The 14,225-nt window shown below is 41.0% G+C and overlaps 1 protein-coding gene across 2 annotated transcripts in view; it reads left to right on the top strand.

The window, feature by feature from the left end:
• Window positions 1–14,225, top strand: part of tpcn2 (two pore segment channel 2) — an 81,643-nt gene that overhangs the window by 24,799 nt on the left and 42,619 nt on the right. The window contains exons 3-6 of one of the 2 annotated variants that reach the window (XM_019879841.1): window positions 2,659–2,711; window positions 3,804–3,880; window positions 10,374–10,551; window positions 10,652–10,768. In XM_019879841.1, the coding sequence (XP_019735400.1) occupies window positions 2,659–2,711; window positions 3,804–3,880; window positions 10,374–10,551; window positions 10,652–10,768 (425 nt within the window). The remainder of the gene's footprint in view (window positions 1–2,658; window positions 2,712–3,803; window positions 3,881–10,373; window positions 10,552–10,651; window positions 10,769–14,225) is intronic. The other variant, XM_019879842.1, reaches the window with a different exon arrangement.

The following is a 14,225-nucleotide window of genomic DNA, read 5'->3' as shown; positions in this document are numbered from 1 at the left end:
ATATAAAAGCAGATTAAAAATGGGTGAGTGGGGGTGAGTCCAGGTGTTCAGGTCTGTCTATTCAATAGCCTGACAACAGTGGGCAGGAACGAACGGCTGTATTTCTTCTTGCAGCCAGCGCGGGTGCTGTCAGGGTGGCCTGTAGGGGTGGGTGGGTCTGTCCATCATAGATTTTAGCTTGGCTAGCATCCTCCTGTTGCCCACTCCTCCAGAGTGTCCAGGGAGCAGCCCAGGACAGAGCTGGCCCTCCTGACCAGTAGGTCCAGTCTCTCTCTGTCCCGGGCTGAAATGCTGCCTGACCAGCAGTCTATGCCATCATGAATGGCTGAGGCCACCACAGAGTCATCAAAGGTCTTAAGGAGTGACCCCTGAACTCCAAAAGACCTCAGTTTTCTGAGCGGGAAGAGCCGGGACTCTGCCCCTTCCTGATCAGAGCGTCCGTGTTGTTAGACCAGTCTAGTTTGTTGAGAACACCACCCAAAAGAAAAAAAAGGCCCCAAATGAGGCAAAAATGTGAAAGGAAATTCAACATATAAAAAATATCTAAAACAAGTATCTCCTGAATAAGGAATCATGATGTACTTTGCATTGTTTGTTATTAGTGCCATCCCTGTACTATTGTGTTGGGATATGGGACAATACTGCATTTCCAAAACAAATACTCAGTCGATTGTAAAGCTCCAAAAGAGAGCTAGACGAATTATCCACCGTTCAATGTTAGGTTTATGCTGGTAATCAGATGCTAAGAACACATCAGGAACAGGAAGACTCAGGAGGCAAGCATGGTTGTCTTTCTTGCAAGAGAGAGCGCGCTAAAACATGTCTCGGTTCACAATCTCAAAGCAGCTCTCCAGCTGGCTCTGCAATGTAAACCGTTACAGGTTCCGGGGCAACTCTGAAGAGTGCGCGTTTGTCTCCTTGCATTTATTGGAAGGATGTCCCTGATACACAATCTACTAACGGGAGTGGGGAGTATTTTCACATTCCACAACAGTTTCAGTAAAGGAGAGTTTCAATGAGAACACAGTTCATTCCTGAGATGTCGTCAAACGGCTCCTACTGGATGTCAATGGTTCACGAACACAGCTTGCGATGTCCCTCTCATGGTGTCCTGGGTTTGATGTTATCTTCTCACAAGCAACAGTTAATTTGACCAGAAGCCGTTCACTTAACAACAAGATATTGTCTTAAAAGCTAGAACAGGAGCAGCCTGAGCTCTCCCGGTCCGACAAGTCTACCATTATCAACCTACCCCATTGTATATGAGGTATTTGCGAGGTATCACTCTGAAACAGGTTTTAAAGTTACACAGAGAGTAAATATGGGATAACAGAATCACATTTATTCCAACATTCAAGTTATAGAGACTCAACAAATCCATTATTGTATCAAATTAAACTCTCTCAAATTCTATGACAGGGTTGAATTTAAAACCGCACAAATAATGTAAAAAACATATTATAAACAACTTTCCCACAGTATCCAGTAGCTCTTCTTAGTCAGAGTGGGTTGTTGTGGTCTAAAGGGCGCGAGTGTCAAAATCAAGGACAAGAACAAACATAAAACAAATATGTGTTTCTGTAAAAGGAGTTCAGTTATGGAGCAATCGTGTTGTAGAATTAAGAAGGTACTTTGCTTCTGTTTAAAACAACCACTAAAGCACTACAAAATTATCTCCGTCAGGTACAAGCAGTGGTTTGTGTGTCCCAGTGGGAGCTTGGTTGTCTGGGACTTCAGCCCCCTGGTCGTGTCACCCATGGCAAACAGGTCATAGGTGAGGGACCTGACAAAACACAGCTCAGAGAGCCCTGATGATAAGTATGAAATTTAGGCGGAATTTTCCCTTGACCGGATGCGGGTCACCATGGCCCCCCTCTGGAACCAGCCCTGGAGGTTGGGCTCGTTGGTGAGCTCCCAGTGGCCGGGCCTTCATCCATGGTTCTACTTAAATTGCACAGCCATGAAATGTCATATTTTATCACTATATTAGATTGTGAAGACAAGGAAGACAAGAACCGCAAGAACATTTTTATGCCTACTCATATTGCAGTATAGGGTAGTGTAAGACCCAGTATAAGTACAACTAAGACATGTCTGACCTCTCGTGGTGATTGGTGATATTACAAATTAAAACTACAGTAGACCCTGCACAGTCGCAGTTCGCCACCCATGGATTCGCAAATTTGCGGACCCCCCTGCCTTTTTTTCCACCAATACTTAAAAAATTATTTACTTGTTAGATTTTTTTTTTTTTTAATGAATAAGGGAGCCACTCAGCGTGCGGCCCACAAGCCCCGATTGCCCATCCCTGCTTTAAGGTGTGCCACTCCTTCTTTCTCTCAGCTAAGAGAGGCTCCACTTTATTCTTGAATCTTGAAACCTCTTTATCACAAGCGACTGAGGACAACACGAAGGTTGAACGGGAACTTCTGTTAGTTAAGTAGAAATCAAACCAGTCGGACCAGTTCCACAGACAACATTTCACAGACATTTCTGTTTATTTTAGTAAGGCAGAGTTTTTATGCTTTCTCTTAGCCTTGTAAAATCTTGTAAAGGTAGACCAGTTGATTTCACAATGCCTTTAACTTTGGAATATGTGAAGATTCACCTCTAAGACAAAGATGGTCTTGCTACTCTCACCGGTCTCTCTTCTGACAGATGAGGAGCTCTACATCCAACAAGCAGTTGTTTTCATTGAAGATGCCATTCAGGTAACTAAAACTTTTCCAGTTTGAGTAAGTGATGGTGTGAACATTTGATGTACTGTTTTAATGTTACAAATGGTTATTTCAATATAAACCTGAATTACGTGCAATTATAAACTTGCTGTTTTTGACAAAACAATCTTTGTTTGCATCAGTGTAACTCGCAGAGCTTTTCTGAACATACTGTGGAACAACAACACGTTCGTAACTGCTATGTTGGCATTTACAGAATTAATGGAGTACTTTCTGAATGTACATTTATCCTTTGTAAAAGTTTTATTTGAGCCCAAAGTACATAATAATACAAGTAATTTATACTGAATCAAATTTAGCTGAATTGTCTAGAACAGGGGTGTTGCTCTCATTTTGGTTCGGAGGCCACATGGAGGAAAATCTATTCCCAAGTGGGCTGACCTGGTAAAATCATATGTAACCTCAAAAAATTGGTGTTAATATTATGCAGATTTTCACTATTGGTGGGACATCCTGGTCTCTATTCCCAGCGAACAGCAGAGGTCAACTGTACAAAAAAAATTACATCTATTTTATATATATTTTTTCGCGCACACACACACACACACACACACACACACACACACACACACACACACACACACACACACACACACACACACACACACACACACACACACATGACATTATTTCTTCTGTTTGAATTTAAGCACACAGCTGCGTACTCACATCAGCTGTGTGCTTGGTCATTAATACAGAAAACGTATCCTAGATTTTGTTTGTTGGTTATTGTGACATTCAAGAAAAAGGACAGCATAAACACTTGTATGAGCCCTACCGTCGCTCTCGGCACAGGCATGTCATATCTACCTATTTTACATATTTATGGTTCCCAGAATGCATTGTGTGGTGCTATACATTTAATTAATGAAATTATACGGATGTTAATCCTTTTCATATGTTTGTGTGACCAATAGTTGGGTGTCATATTTAACCCATTTATGTTTATTGTCCACAATTATGGAGTTTTAAAGCTGTATACGTGTGTCGTATTTTTGTCAGTTTTCTTTGATGTTGACAATGTACAATATAGTTTAGTCAGCATGTTTACTTGCCTGCCTCCAGTATCGATCCATCAACCACCGGGTGGATGCAAGCTCACTCCGTCTGTATCGTTGGTACTACTCAAGGATATGCCAATGGTCAGTTCAAACTTTCTTACTTTCTTCATTATCTGTAAAGCTCTGGTTGTTGATGTGCTTAATTTAATTCACACTCATTGGGTCTTTAAAACAAGAATCATGACCAAATGTTCTTGATCATTGGGTCATTCCTTGCCATTTCATCAAATACCCCCCATGTGACCACCTCAGAATGTCCTGTAAAAATTATTGTAAAAAGCCCGACTTCTTAATAGGAAAGATTTGAATACACTGATCCCCCGCTCTAACGCGGTTCACATTCCGTGGCTTCGCTGTTTTACAGATTTTTTTAGTGCAGTTTTTTTAATGCTTTTAAACAGTGTTCTGCATCCTGATTCGCTAAGGCACTGACCGACGTGAACAGTCTCCGCACCTTGTCTCTGTACAGCTTGCCAAATTTACCTTTGCAAATTTTTGGTCTTTGGTTTCATTCGATCAGTGGCGGATGCTGGTCTGTCAAGTAGGGGAAGCTCAATTTTGGCCTACATCATAAAATGTGTCCCTTTATTTATACGTGAATTCTATTCTCCGTTCCTTTTCAAAAAAAAATGAGAAGGTTGACTTCCCCATAAGATCGCTGATTGGCTCATTTCGCTGTCAATCAAAAAGAAATCAGCCTCAGACAGATCATCCAATCATCATGCAGAAAAGCTGAGTTTCCGGGCCAGCCTATATACGCCCACTGTCCATTGACCAGAGACAAAGTCCTCCGGATTTTCCCGGAATTCCGCGTTTTTCAAATTTTTATCAAAATTTCTCCGGATAATTGAGGAAAATTTGCCTAAAATCAATCCGGATATTGGTTGACAACATTGAACGAAGACGCATTTGAGTTCGTTGTTTTGCTTTCACGAGCGTAGCCATGTTGAGACACTAACAGTAGTAACAGTAAAGAGATTTTCGTCTCTTTATAAACACACTTGCTAAACCCCAGTGGAACGAATAAAAGACACCGTGGACAAGACAGTTGTCGTAAAAAATATATTTGGACAAAAAGGGAAACACACAGATTGGCAGAAAAAGTCCGTCCGATCGAGTGTCGTCTCGGCTAACTTAGCTTAGCTGTTGTCGTGTGTGACCTCGGTTGCGTCGGCGCTGATTAGTTGAAATCCAAAGACGCGCTTGCATACATGTTCGTGCTGAATGGTACCTATCTGCTGCTGAGGCTCGCTTAGCTTGAGTGGCATCGCCACAACAGTAATATCCTCGCCTCGCATTCTCATGGCCTCGCCATATCTCCGAGATTTCGAAATTTTGGCGAGAACAGAAGACACAAAGGGTGCACGTGTGCACACAAAAGGAAGATTAGTCATTGAATGTCGAGTATTTAAATAGCGTTTCGAGTAACTAATTCATGCGTGATTGGCCAAGTGTGTGCGTGCGTGCGTGATATATATATATATATTTTTTTTTTTTCCGGAATTTTCAGAAAAGTCCACTTTCATCTCTGATTGACTCCCAGAGACGCTGAGCGTCCAATGGGCGGGACAAAAGCAGCTTTTATCCAATGACTCGTCTCGTTTCGATGCATTGGGACAACCTACACTGAACTCTCCTGACGCCCAGCGTCCGCGTGGTCGGCGCTCAGCGTCCACACAGTTTAAAGCACAGTGAAGCTGCGGGAATGAATGAGAAGACAGTCGCATCGTAACCAGTAATAAGAAGCTGATTCGGAACAAAAGTTGATCGCGCTGTAGCGCATATATAGTCAATGACATGTCCACACAATTGTACGTACACACATATATTTGATCACTTACATTTTGACATTTTAGGGGAAGCTGAGCTTCCCTTGCAGTCTGAGAGCAATCGCCTCTGCATTGTATACATAGTTCAGTATTGTACAATCACTGTAAAAAATAAAGCGGACGATCAAGTACCAAATACAACTTTATTGTCAAACGTGCTGTATGTGAAACATACAGCACATTTGAAATTTCGTCCCTCTCACATTTTTTTTTTTTTTTTTTTTTTTTTTTTTTTTTTAAATAAATCCTACTTCACGGATTTCACTTATCACTGGTTCTTTTTGGAACGTAACCCCCACGATAAACGAGGGATTACTGTATTAGGTGTCTCTTGTCAATATTTCTCTCATGAAAAATTATTGAAGTTTAGACATTTTTTAAAATCCTATTCTGAACGGACATTTTTAGCAATATATCTGGAAAATTATCTCACCTGTAGCCTTCAAAATTTCCACAGTCAATATCTGTTACGAATAGCTTTGAGATTTGGAATGTCAGGTGTGGAACTCAATTATAAGGTAGTATGGTAGGAACTTAAACTTCTCCCAAAATTTGGTTTGTCAAAATGAAATAAATTTGAAGAGTTGTTGAGACCCCATTTTTGCAGGATTAAGACTTCTCTCACTTTTGTCTCTATCTGTCGTGGTAGGTTAAACAATCTCCAAAATATGGTTACTTCTTCGTGGATCAGTTCCACAAATATTAAGACTCAAAAAAGGAAGTACTGGTGGCCCGGTAATTGAGTGGTTCGCGCGTCGAGCTCACAGTACAGAGGTACCGGGTTCGATCCCAGCTCCGGCCTTCCTGTGTGGAGTTTGCATGTTCTCCCCGTCGGTTTTCTCCGGGTACTCCGGTTTCCTCCCACATTCCAAAAACATGCATGGCAGGCTGATCGAACACTCTAAAATGTTTAGTCTAAATTGTCCCTAGGTGTGAGTGTGAGCCCGGATGGTTGTTCGTCTCTGTGTGCCCTGCGATTGACTGGCAACTGGTTCAGGGTGTCCCCCGCCTACTGCCCGAAGATGGCTACAGTGGGCTCCAGCACTCCCCGCGAGTCTTGTGAGGATAAAGCGGTTCAGAAAATGGATGGATGGATGAACTTCTTTTCAAAAAAATAATCTTTAAAAACTGGGAGGGAGTTTTTTTTTCCTTGTTGTGTCACAGTGTTTTTTTTTTTTTTTTTTAATACTGATATAGGTAGGGTTTTTTGTGGGGCTTTTTAGTGTCCTAATAGTCTACTAGTAAATCTCACAGCAGGGGGCAATTATTTATCAGACATACATGTGACTAAATGCTACTGATAAATGTAACTTTACGAGAACATTAAAATGTCCCACAGCTGTATTTACAAAGGTAATTAGTCCATGAATGTGAGTTGAACGTGGGGAAAGCAGCTATTACATCACATCAAATAGTCATCTTGATTTGAGCATTTCAAAATTTTACATTACAGATCCAATTCCGTTGTCTCATTAATTTGGCAGTCACTTTACAATATCTCTAAAGAACTTCTCTGTTCTGTTGTGTTAGCTTTTTTGATAGCATACATATGCCCAGTTCCTATCGAGGGATCTTCAATCCTTGCACTTATATGCTGCAGTCGGACATTGTACAGGTCTTCTGGACGACTGTCTCTCATAAACTTATCTTATCTTATCTTATCTCTCAGCTGGTAGCAAATGATTTCACCGCAGCTGATGCATCATTGGCTTACTTCAATTGGTCATTGATCATAAAGATTCAACTTTGTAAAAATTAGAAGTGTTGAGATTATTTTTGAATTGCCCTGCTGCTGTAATGTTTACTCGTAAGGTTGGACATGCAGTACCAAAAACAGCCACAAGCCCCTCACAATTATCAAGATTAAAAAAAAAAAAAAAAAAAAAAAATCGGTGTTTCGAAATGAGGCAAAACACTCTCCCAGCGTTTTTAACTAGAATTTCAACTTTCAACAAAAGTAAGGTTGAATATGATACCTGTTGTCAGGTTTTTTGGAATATGGTTCTGAAGTTGGGCAAAGATTTGTTTATTTCCTTTTTTGAGCCTCATTATCTTTGAAACAAATTCATCCAAGAAAAAACATTCTGGAGAATGTTTTAGCTGACACTAGAGAGAGAGAGGCAGAAGTCATACAATTTTTTATCTCCAAAACTGTAAGCTCAGCCACTCTTTAGGTTTGCTATTTAATTTCGATAAGCCAAATTTTGAGAGAAGTTTGAGTATCTACCATACGCGGTTTTATTTGAGCTACACCAACCCCAGACATTCCACATTAACAGATGTCCACTGTAGAAATTTTGAAGGCTACAGGTGAAAACGATTTGCAAATATTGCTGTTTTAAAATGGCTTTTCACAGTATGATGCTAATAACCGTCTAAACTACCCTTCATTCAAGGATTTTTCATGAGAAAACTAATGACAGTAGAGACCTAATATTTGTGATTTTTTTTTCCTATCACACTAGATTTTTTTTCCAAGACATTATGTGATGCCTAGGTGGGAAGATTTTCGGAAATTTGATGAAATGACACATAATGACCCCTTTTCTTCTTTCGAGTACACTCCTTTACTGTTATTTTTAAATAGGTTTTTAAAACTAATCTGTTTTCAATGAGGATCATTGTCCTGTAAATTGACAGATCGGTTGATCAAGACACATCAATTACATAAACGCAGATACTCTACATACATTGTAGGTTAAAGTGCAAGCACAATCCATTGAATTTGCCTTTCAAAATAAAACTTTGATTGTAAAACCTTTATTAACTGTACAAGTGGGACGGTGGTCAATTAGTTAGCACATCCGCCTCACAGTACAGAGGTGCAGGATTCAATTCCGGAGTTTTTATGTTTTCCCAATGCCTGCGTGGGTTTTCTCCGGGTACTCAGGTTTCCTCCCACATTCCAAGAATTGGCCGGCAGGTTAATTGAACACACTAAATTGTCCCGAAGTGTGATTCTGCGCATGAATGGTTGATTTGTCTATGTGTGCCCTGCAAATGACTGGCATCCAGTTCAGGGTGTACCCCGCCTACTGCCCTAAGACGGCTAGGATAGACTCCAGCACACCCGCGGCCCCCGTGATGAGAAGCGGATCACAAAATTAAATGGATATAACAACATCTAGACCAGTGGCTCTTAACCTGGGTTCAATCGAACCCCTGGGGTTCCGGTGAGTCGGTCTCAGGGGTTCGACGGAGGGTCTGCCATGGAGGGTAAGACACACGCGACTCAACATGTTAATTAGTTATGACATGGCCGCTTGGCCATCAGTGGCTGCAGATGATCACATAACATTGCTTGTCTAATAAGTGCTGTGGGAAATTTAGTTCGCTTAGTAGTCAACGTGTGACTGTCGTGATAGTACGTCGTACAATAAAAAAAAAAAAAAACAAGTATACTTATCTCTTGAAATTGTATTTACTTTTTTCTGTTTTTAATAAATACGGGTTTTTTTTTCAATATCTTGAATTTATGAAAAAATATATAGCATATTTTCCGCACTATAAGGCGCACGAAAAGTCTTCCATTTTCTTAAAAGCTCACAGCGCGCCTTAAAATCTGATACACCTTTTGTATGGTGATTGCGGTAATACGTCGACCCCAAGATGGCTCCTTGCTAGAGACATGCTTACAATGTTATAACTTGCTGTTGGTTCAGTGAACTGTGTCGTTGCTTTATTAAATATGTTTTTGTTGCAGCCCCGAAAAAAGGAGAGCGGTGGTGTTGTTTTTTAAAACGCACATTTTATGAATGGTTTTCACAGTCTCAACAAACACAGGTACATCTTTGTCTGTCTCCGTGCCTTTCTTCTTCCGTTCGACTCGAGAGGCGTTCATGACCGCCTCCGACAAACGTAAATTAACGATTAGTTCAATGAAACTACGAAAATTGAAAATAATGCATCAAAACATAAAATCAAGCACGGAAATCACAAAATAAGTTCTAGAGCCCCCCTACAGCATTTATTTTGTCATTTCCTCGTTTGTGAATACAGTACACAACAAAGGAATAAAAAACAAATACTTCTGAGACAGTCCAGTCTCTTAAATTTTATTAACTTCTGATCGTTCTGTTGGAGCTTTGCTCAAGTAAATGCCAAAATTAATTCTGTAGGGAGGCTATAGAATTTATTTTGTGATTTCCTCGCTTGATTTTCTGTTTTGATATGTTCTTTTCAATTTTCGTAGTTTCATTGAAGTCATGTTAATTTGTTTTTCGGAGGCGGTCTTAAACGCCTCTCGAGACGAATGGTAGGAGCGTAGCTCCATCTAGTGGATGCATTGTAGATTGTGCCTTATAATCCAATGCGTCCAATGTATGAAAAAAAATTACAAAATAAGCCATTCATTGAAGGTGCGGCTCATAATCCAGTGCGCCTTTTAGTGCGGAAAATACAGTATTTATTTTCACTCATGAGAGATTAGAGTCCTCCGGATTTTCCCGGAATTCCGGATTTTGAAATTTTCATGAAATTTCCTCTAGAAAATTGAGGGAAAATTGCCTAAAATTAATCCGGATATTAGTTTACAACATTGAACGAGCACGCGTTTGATTTCGTTGTTTTGCTTTCACGAGCGTAGCCATGTTGAAGCACGAACACTATTAACAGTAACACCCCTCCCCTCGCATTCTCATGGCCTCGCCATATCTCGGAGATTTAGAAATTTTGGCGAGAACGGAATTTGTACTAGTGCAATATCCCTTTCAAGTCTCTGTAATCTACTATTTGTACCCATGCAGGGGTTTAGGCTTGACCATTGCAGTGGTACTGTTGCTGGCGTTTGTGGAGCGGCCATCTTCCCTTTCCGTAACATCTGACTCTCGATATCGCTCTCCACCTTGGGAGCCTCCTTGTGGCTTCACTGAGAGCATTGAGATAGTCTGTCTCCTCATCTTTACTCTTGATCTCGCCATTAAGGTACATCCATTCAAAGATTGCTTACAAAGACAGCATACTAAAACAAAAAAACAAAAAAAAAAAGTATTACCGGGCTTCTCTTCATCTGGTTTGTTCTCAGAGCTACTTGATTGGCTGGGATGAATTCAAGAAGAACAAATGGCTGATGAGCTATACCATGGTCATTTCCATCTCCATCATTGACTGGGTGTTGTCTATCAGCATGGTCTGTGATGAGGTGAGAATTAGACTCTTCATACTAAGCAGGGCTGTACGAAATTCATATTTGAATCTATTTACAACATGAATGTCAGACAAATATTGTAAGGATTAAATCCGTCTGGATTATTTTTCCCTCAACGAAGCCACCCCATCTGGATTCAAACACGTTGAGCAACCCCACCACTGGTTGAGGTGGTGGTGTCGCCACAGTTTTCAAGAGTCACCTCAAACCTAATGCTGTTCCTACCCCTCAGGTTGAATCATTCAAATATACTGCTTTCACACTACTCTCCCCCAACCCCTTTTTGATTGCAGTAGTCTACCGCAACCCCAAGCCAAACCCGTCATTTCTCTCTGATTTAACTGATTTTGTTAATAATAATAATACATTTTATTTCTAAGCTCCTTTCACAACACTCAAGGACACTTTCCAATCAAGAACAAAAACAATAAAACCACAGATAAAATTATTAATCAAAGAAGAAATGAATTTAAATTGAAGATGCAATTTGAATAGGTGGGTTTTGAGATGGGATTTGAATGTGAGAAGAGAATCAATATTGCGGATGTTGGGTGGAAGGGAGTTTGGTGGCTATTACTCATCTGATAGCCATTTTACTGCCAGTCTTACTTCTTGGTTCCATATAGATAAGAAATCCGCAAATACGCCGCTGACTTCCTAGACCTCCTCGACTGTCTCAATCTCACACGTCACCATTCAGCTACTCACCAGTCTCAACATCCACATCTCAGATCACCTGGCTATAATTTTTGAGAGCCATCTTCCCACCCCAATTGCAAAAGTAAAACATGTCCTATCCTTCACAAACATCGCATCCATCAAGCCCCAAAATTTTACAGTCGCACTCAGTGCCAACTTTGCCGCGCCCCTGCCTCCCCCTTCAGGCAGCATATTGGACCTTAAGCACTATAACAACTCTCTCTCCACTTGCCTTGATCATTTACCTCCCTGAAAAACCAAAACTGTTTCTTACACGTTCACTCCTGACCTTCACCACTTAAAATCCAGAAGACGCCCACTTGAAAGACTTCCTCAAAAACAGACTCACAGTTCACCTGCAATAATACATTGACCACCTTCAAATGTACAAATCCGCCCTGATCCATGCGCATGCTACAGATTTACTCAAAAACCATACACACAGGCTCCAATAACCAAAAATCCCTTTTTTTTCCACCGTTAGTAAACTCATCAACCGTAGTGATAACAACCCCCGACTCATTCACTGGTGAGAAATCCAACTCCCGCCCTCTCCTGTTCTACATACTTGGCCAATAATTGGTCTTTTCTTTTCTGAAACACTTATTTTGTGCAATGAAACACTTTATCCTCCAATCTTGCTGCTGTAGACTGCAAATTTCCCCAGTGTGGGACAAATAAAGGTTATCTTAATAAAGACGATTCTGATTCTGTTATTCCAATCTAAAATCGACTCCATTTACAAATCCTTTTCCGTACTATCCCCTTCCCAGGTGACCCCCCCTCCCCCTTACAATCACCTCTCCTCTCCCTAAATTTTCATCAATCCCCCAAGCCAATCTGACTGAAATCAACACTTCCGTGACATCCTTCACATGCTTATAAAAACCCATCCCGTGGCCCCTTGTTATACAGGGCCTGTCCATCATCTCACCATTTATTACCAGAATTGTTAACTCCTCAATTGTTCCACTGTCACTCAACCCGGTTACTATTATGCCCATTCGCAAGAAAACTGGACTCATTCATGGCGATTTCACTAACTTTCAGCCCATATCAAATCTCCCCTTCCTTTCGAAGATTTTTAAATGTGTTGATGCCTTCCAAATCAAGGCCCCTCTCACTAACAATGCCCTAAATGAACAATTGCAATCTGGCTTCCGTACCCACCACAGCACCGAAACTGCCCTGCTCAAAGTCACCAATGATCTCCTCCTTTCCGACTCTGGGCTATTCTCCTTCTTCATCCTGCAAGACCTCTCTGCCGCTTTTGAAACAATTAACCATTCCATTTTGCTTCACTGTCTTAAGTCTTTTATTCACATCACGGGTGACCTCACATGGCTAATAGCATACCTTTTTGGACAGGAAACAATTCATTTGTATCAATAATGGCTCCTCTTCTAATGTTTTCACAATTCCAAGCTGTTCTTCAGGGCTCAGTACTTGCTTCTCTTATGTTCACCCTCTATCTCCTACGCCTCGGTCAGATTATCCACCACCATGGCTTCTACTTTCATTGTTAGGCCGATGACATCCAAATGTACTTACTGTGTCTACAGAATAAGATAGGATAAGATAAGATATCCTTTATTTGTCCCACACTGGTGAATTTTACAGTCTTCAGCAGAATCCGGACACCATCAGGCCCACTCCACTCTCTCAAACGGCCTTTCTGATAGTGGCTCCTGGATGCAGAATAACTTTCTCAAATTTAACTGTACCAAATCTGACACGATAATAATAGGCCCCAAATTCCTCACCTCACCAACCCTAAATGTTCACCTTTCCCTTGATAAATCCACCCTCTCCTCCTCACCCCACTGCCACAAACTTGGAGTGATCATGGACAATAATCTCACTTACATCTTCAACTGAAACCCTTATCCATGCATTCTTTTTCACCTCACATTGATTGCTGACAAAACCTCCTGTACGGCACATCGTTCAAGTCTCCTCACAAACGTCAATACTTTCAAAACTCTGCTGCCCGCCTCCTCATCCATACCCGTTTCCGTAATGACATCCCCCTTCCTCCAGAACCTTCATTGACTTACCACATCAAATTAAAAATTCTCCTACTCACCCACAAAGCCCTCCGTACCCAGGCTCCCAACTATCTTGAAGACCCTGCCCCAGCTAACGGTAACCTGATCGTTCCAAGGACCCGACACCGTAGTTGGGCTGACAAAGCATTCTCTGTTGCCTCCCCACCCTTTGGAATTCATGACTGAAAGCCATCCAGGACACTGTTGTGACCCCTCAGAAAATGTTCAAGAACAAATGAAAATCACACCTGTTCTGCATTGCCTTTAACCTGCCATTACGACATTAACGGAAACAGAGGCAACACCACTTAAACCGCAACCACTTTTATTTATTTTACACTACACATTACCCTTGATTTAAAGAATCGAAAGTGCAATACACTGTTTCATTCTCACTGGTATGTGATGAGAATTGTTTTCTCAGAATTGCATTGAATTCAGTTCCACTTCCGGAAATGAAATTCGACCTCAAATCAAGATCCTGTTGGGGGGAGCCAATTAAAATTCATCCATTTCATTGAATTGAATTCTGAAATTTGCACAGCCCTGATACACTATACATACAGGTGTGTGCGTATGTGTGTGTATATACCTGTATATATACGGTGTGTGTGTATATATATATATATATATGTGTGTGTGTGTGTGTGTGTGTGTGTGTGTGTGTGTGTGTGTGTGTGTGTGTGTGTGTGTGTGTGTGTGTG

The sequence above is a fragment of the Hippocampus comes genome, unplaced genomic scaffold, assembly GCF_001891065.2.
Source record: "Hippocampus comes isolate QL1 unplaced genomic scaffold, H_comes_QL1_v1.1 scaffold175, whole genome shotgun sequence".
Taxonomy (NCBI): Eukaryota; Metazoa; Chordata; class Actinopteri; order Syngnathiformes; family Syngnathidae; genus Hippocampus; species Hippocampus comes.
The sequence above is the reverse complement of the archived record's forward strand: the minus strand, read 5'-3'. Positions and strand labels throughout refer to the sequence as shown.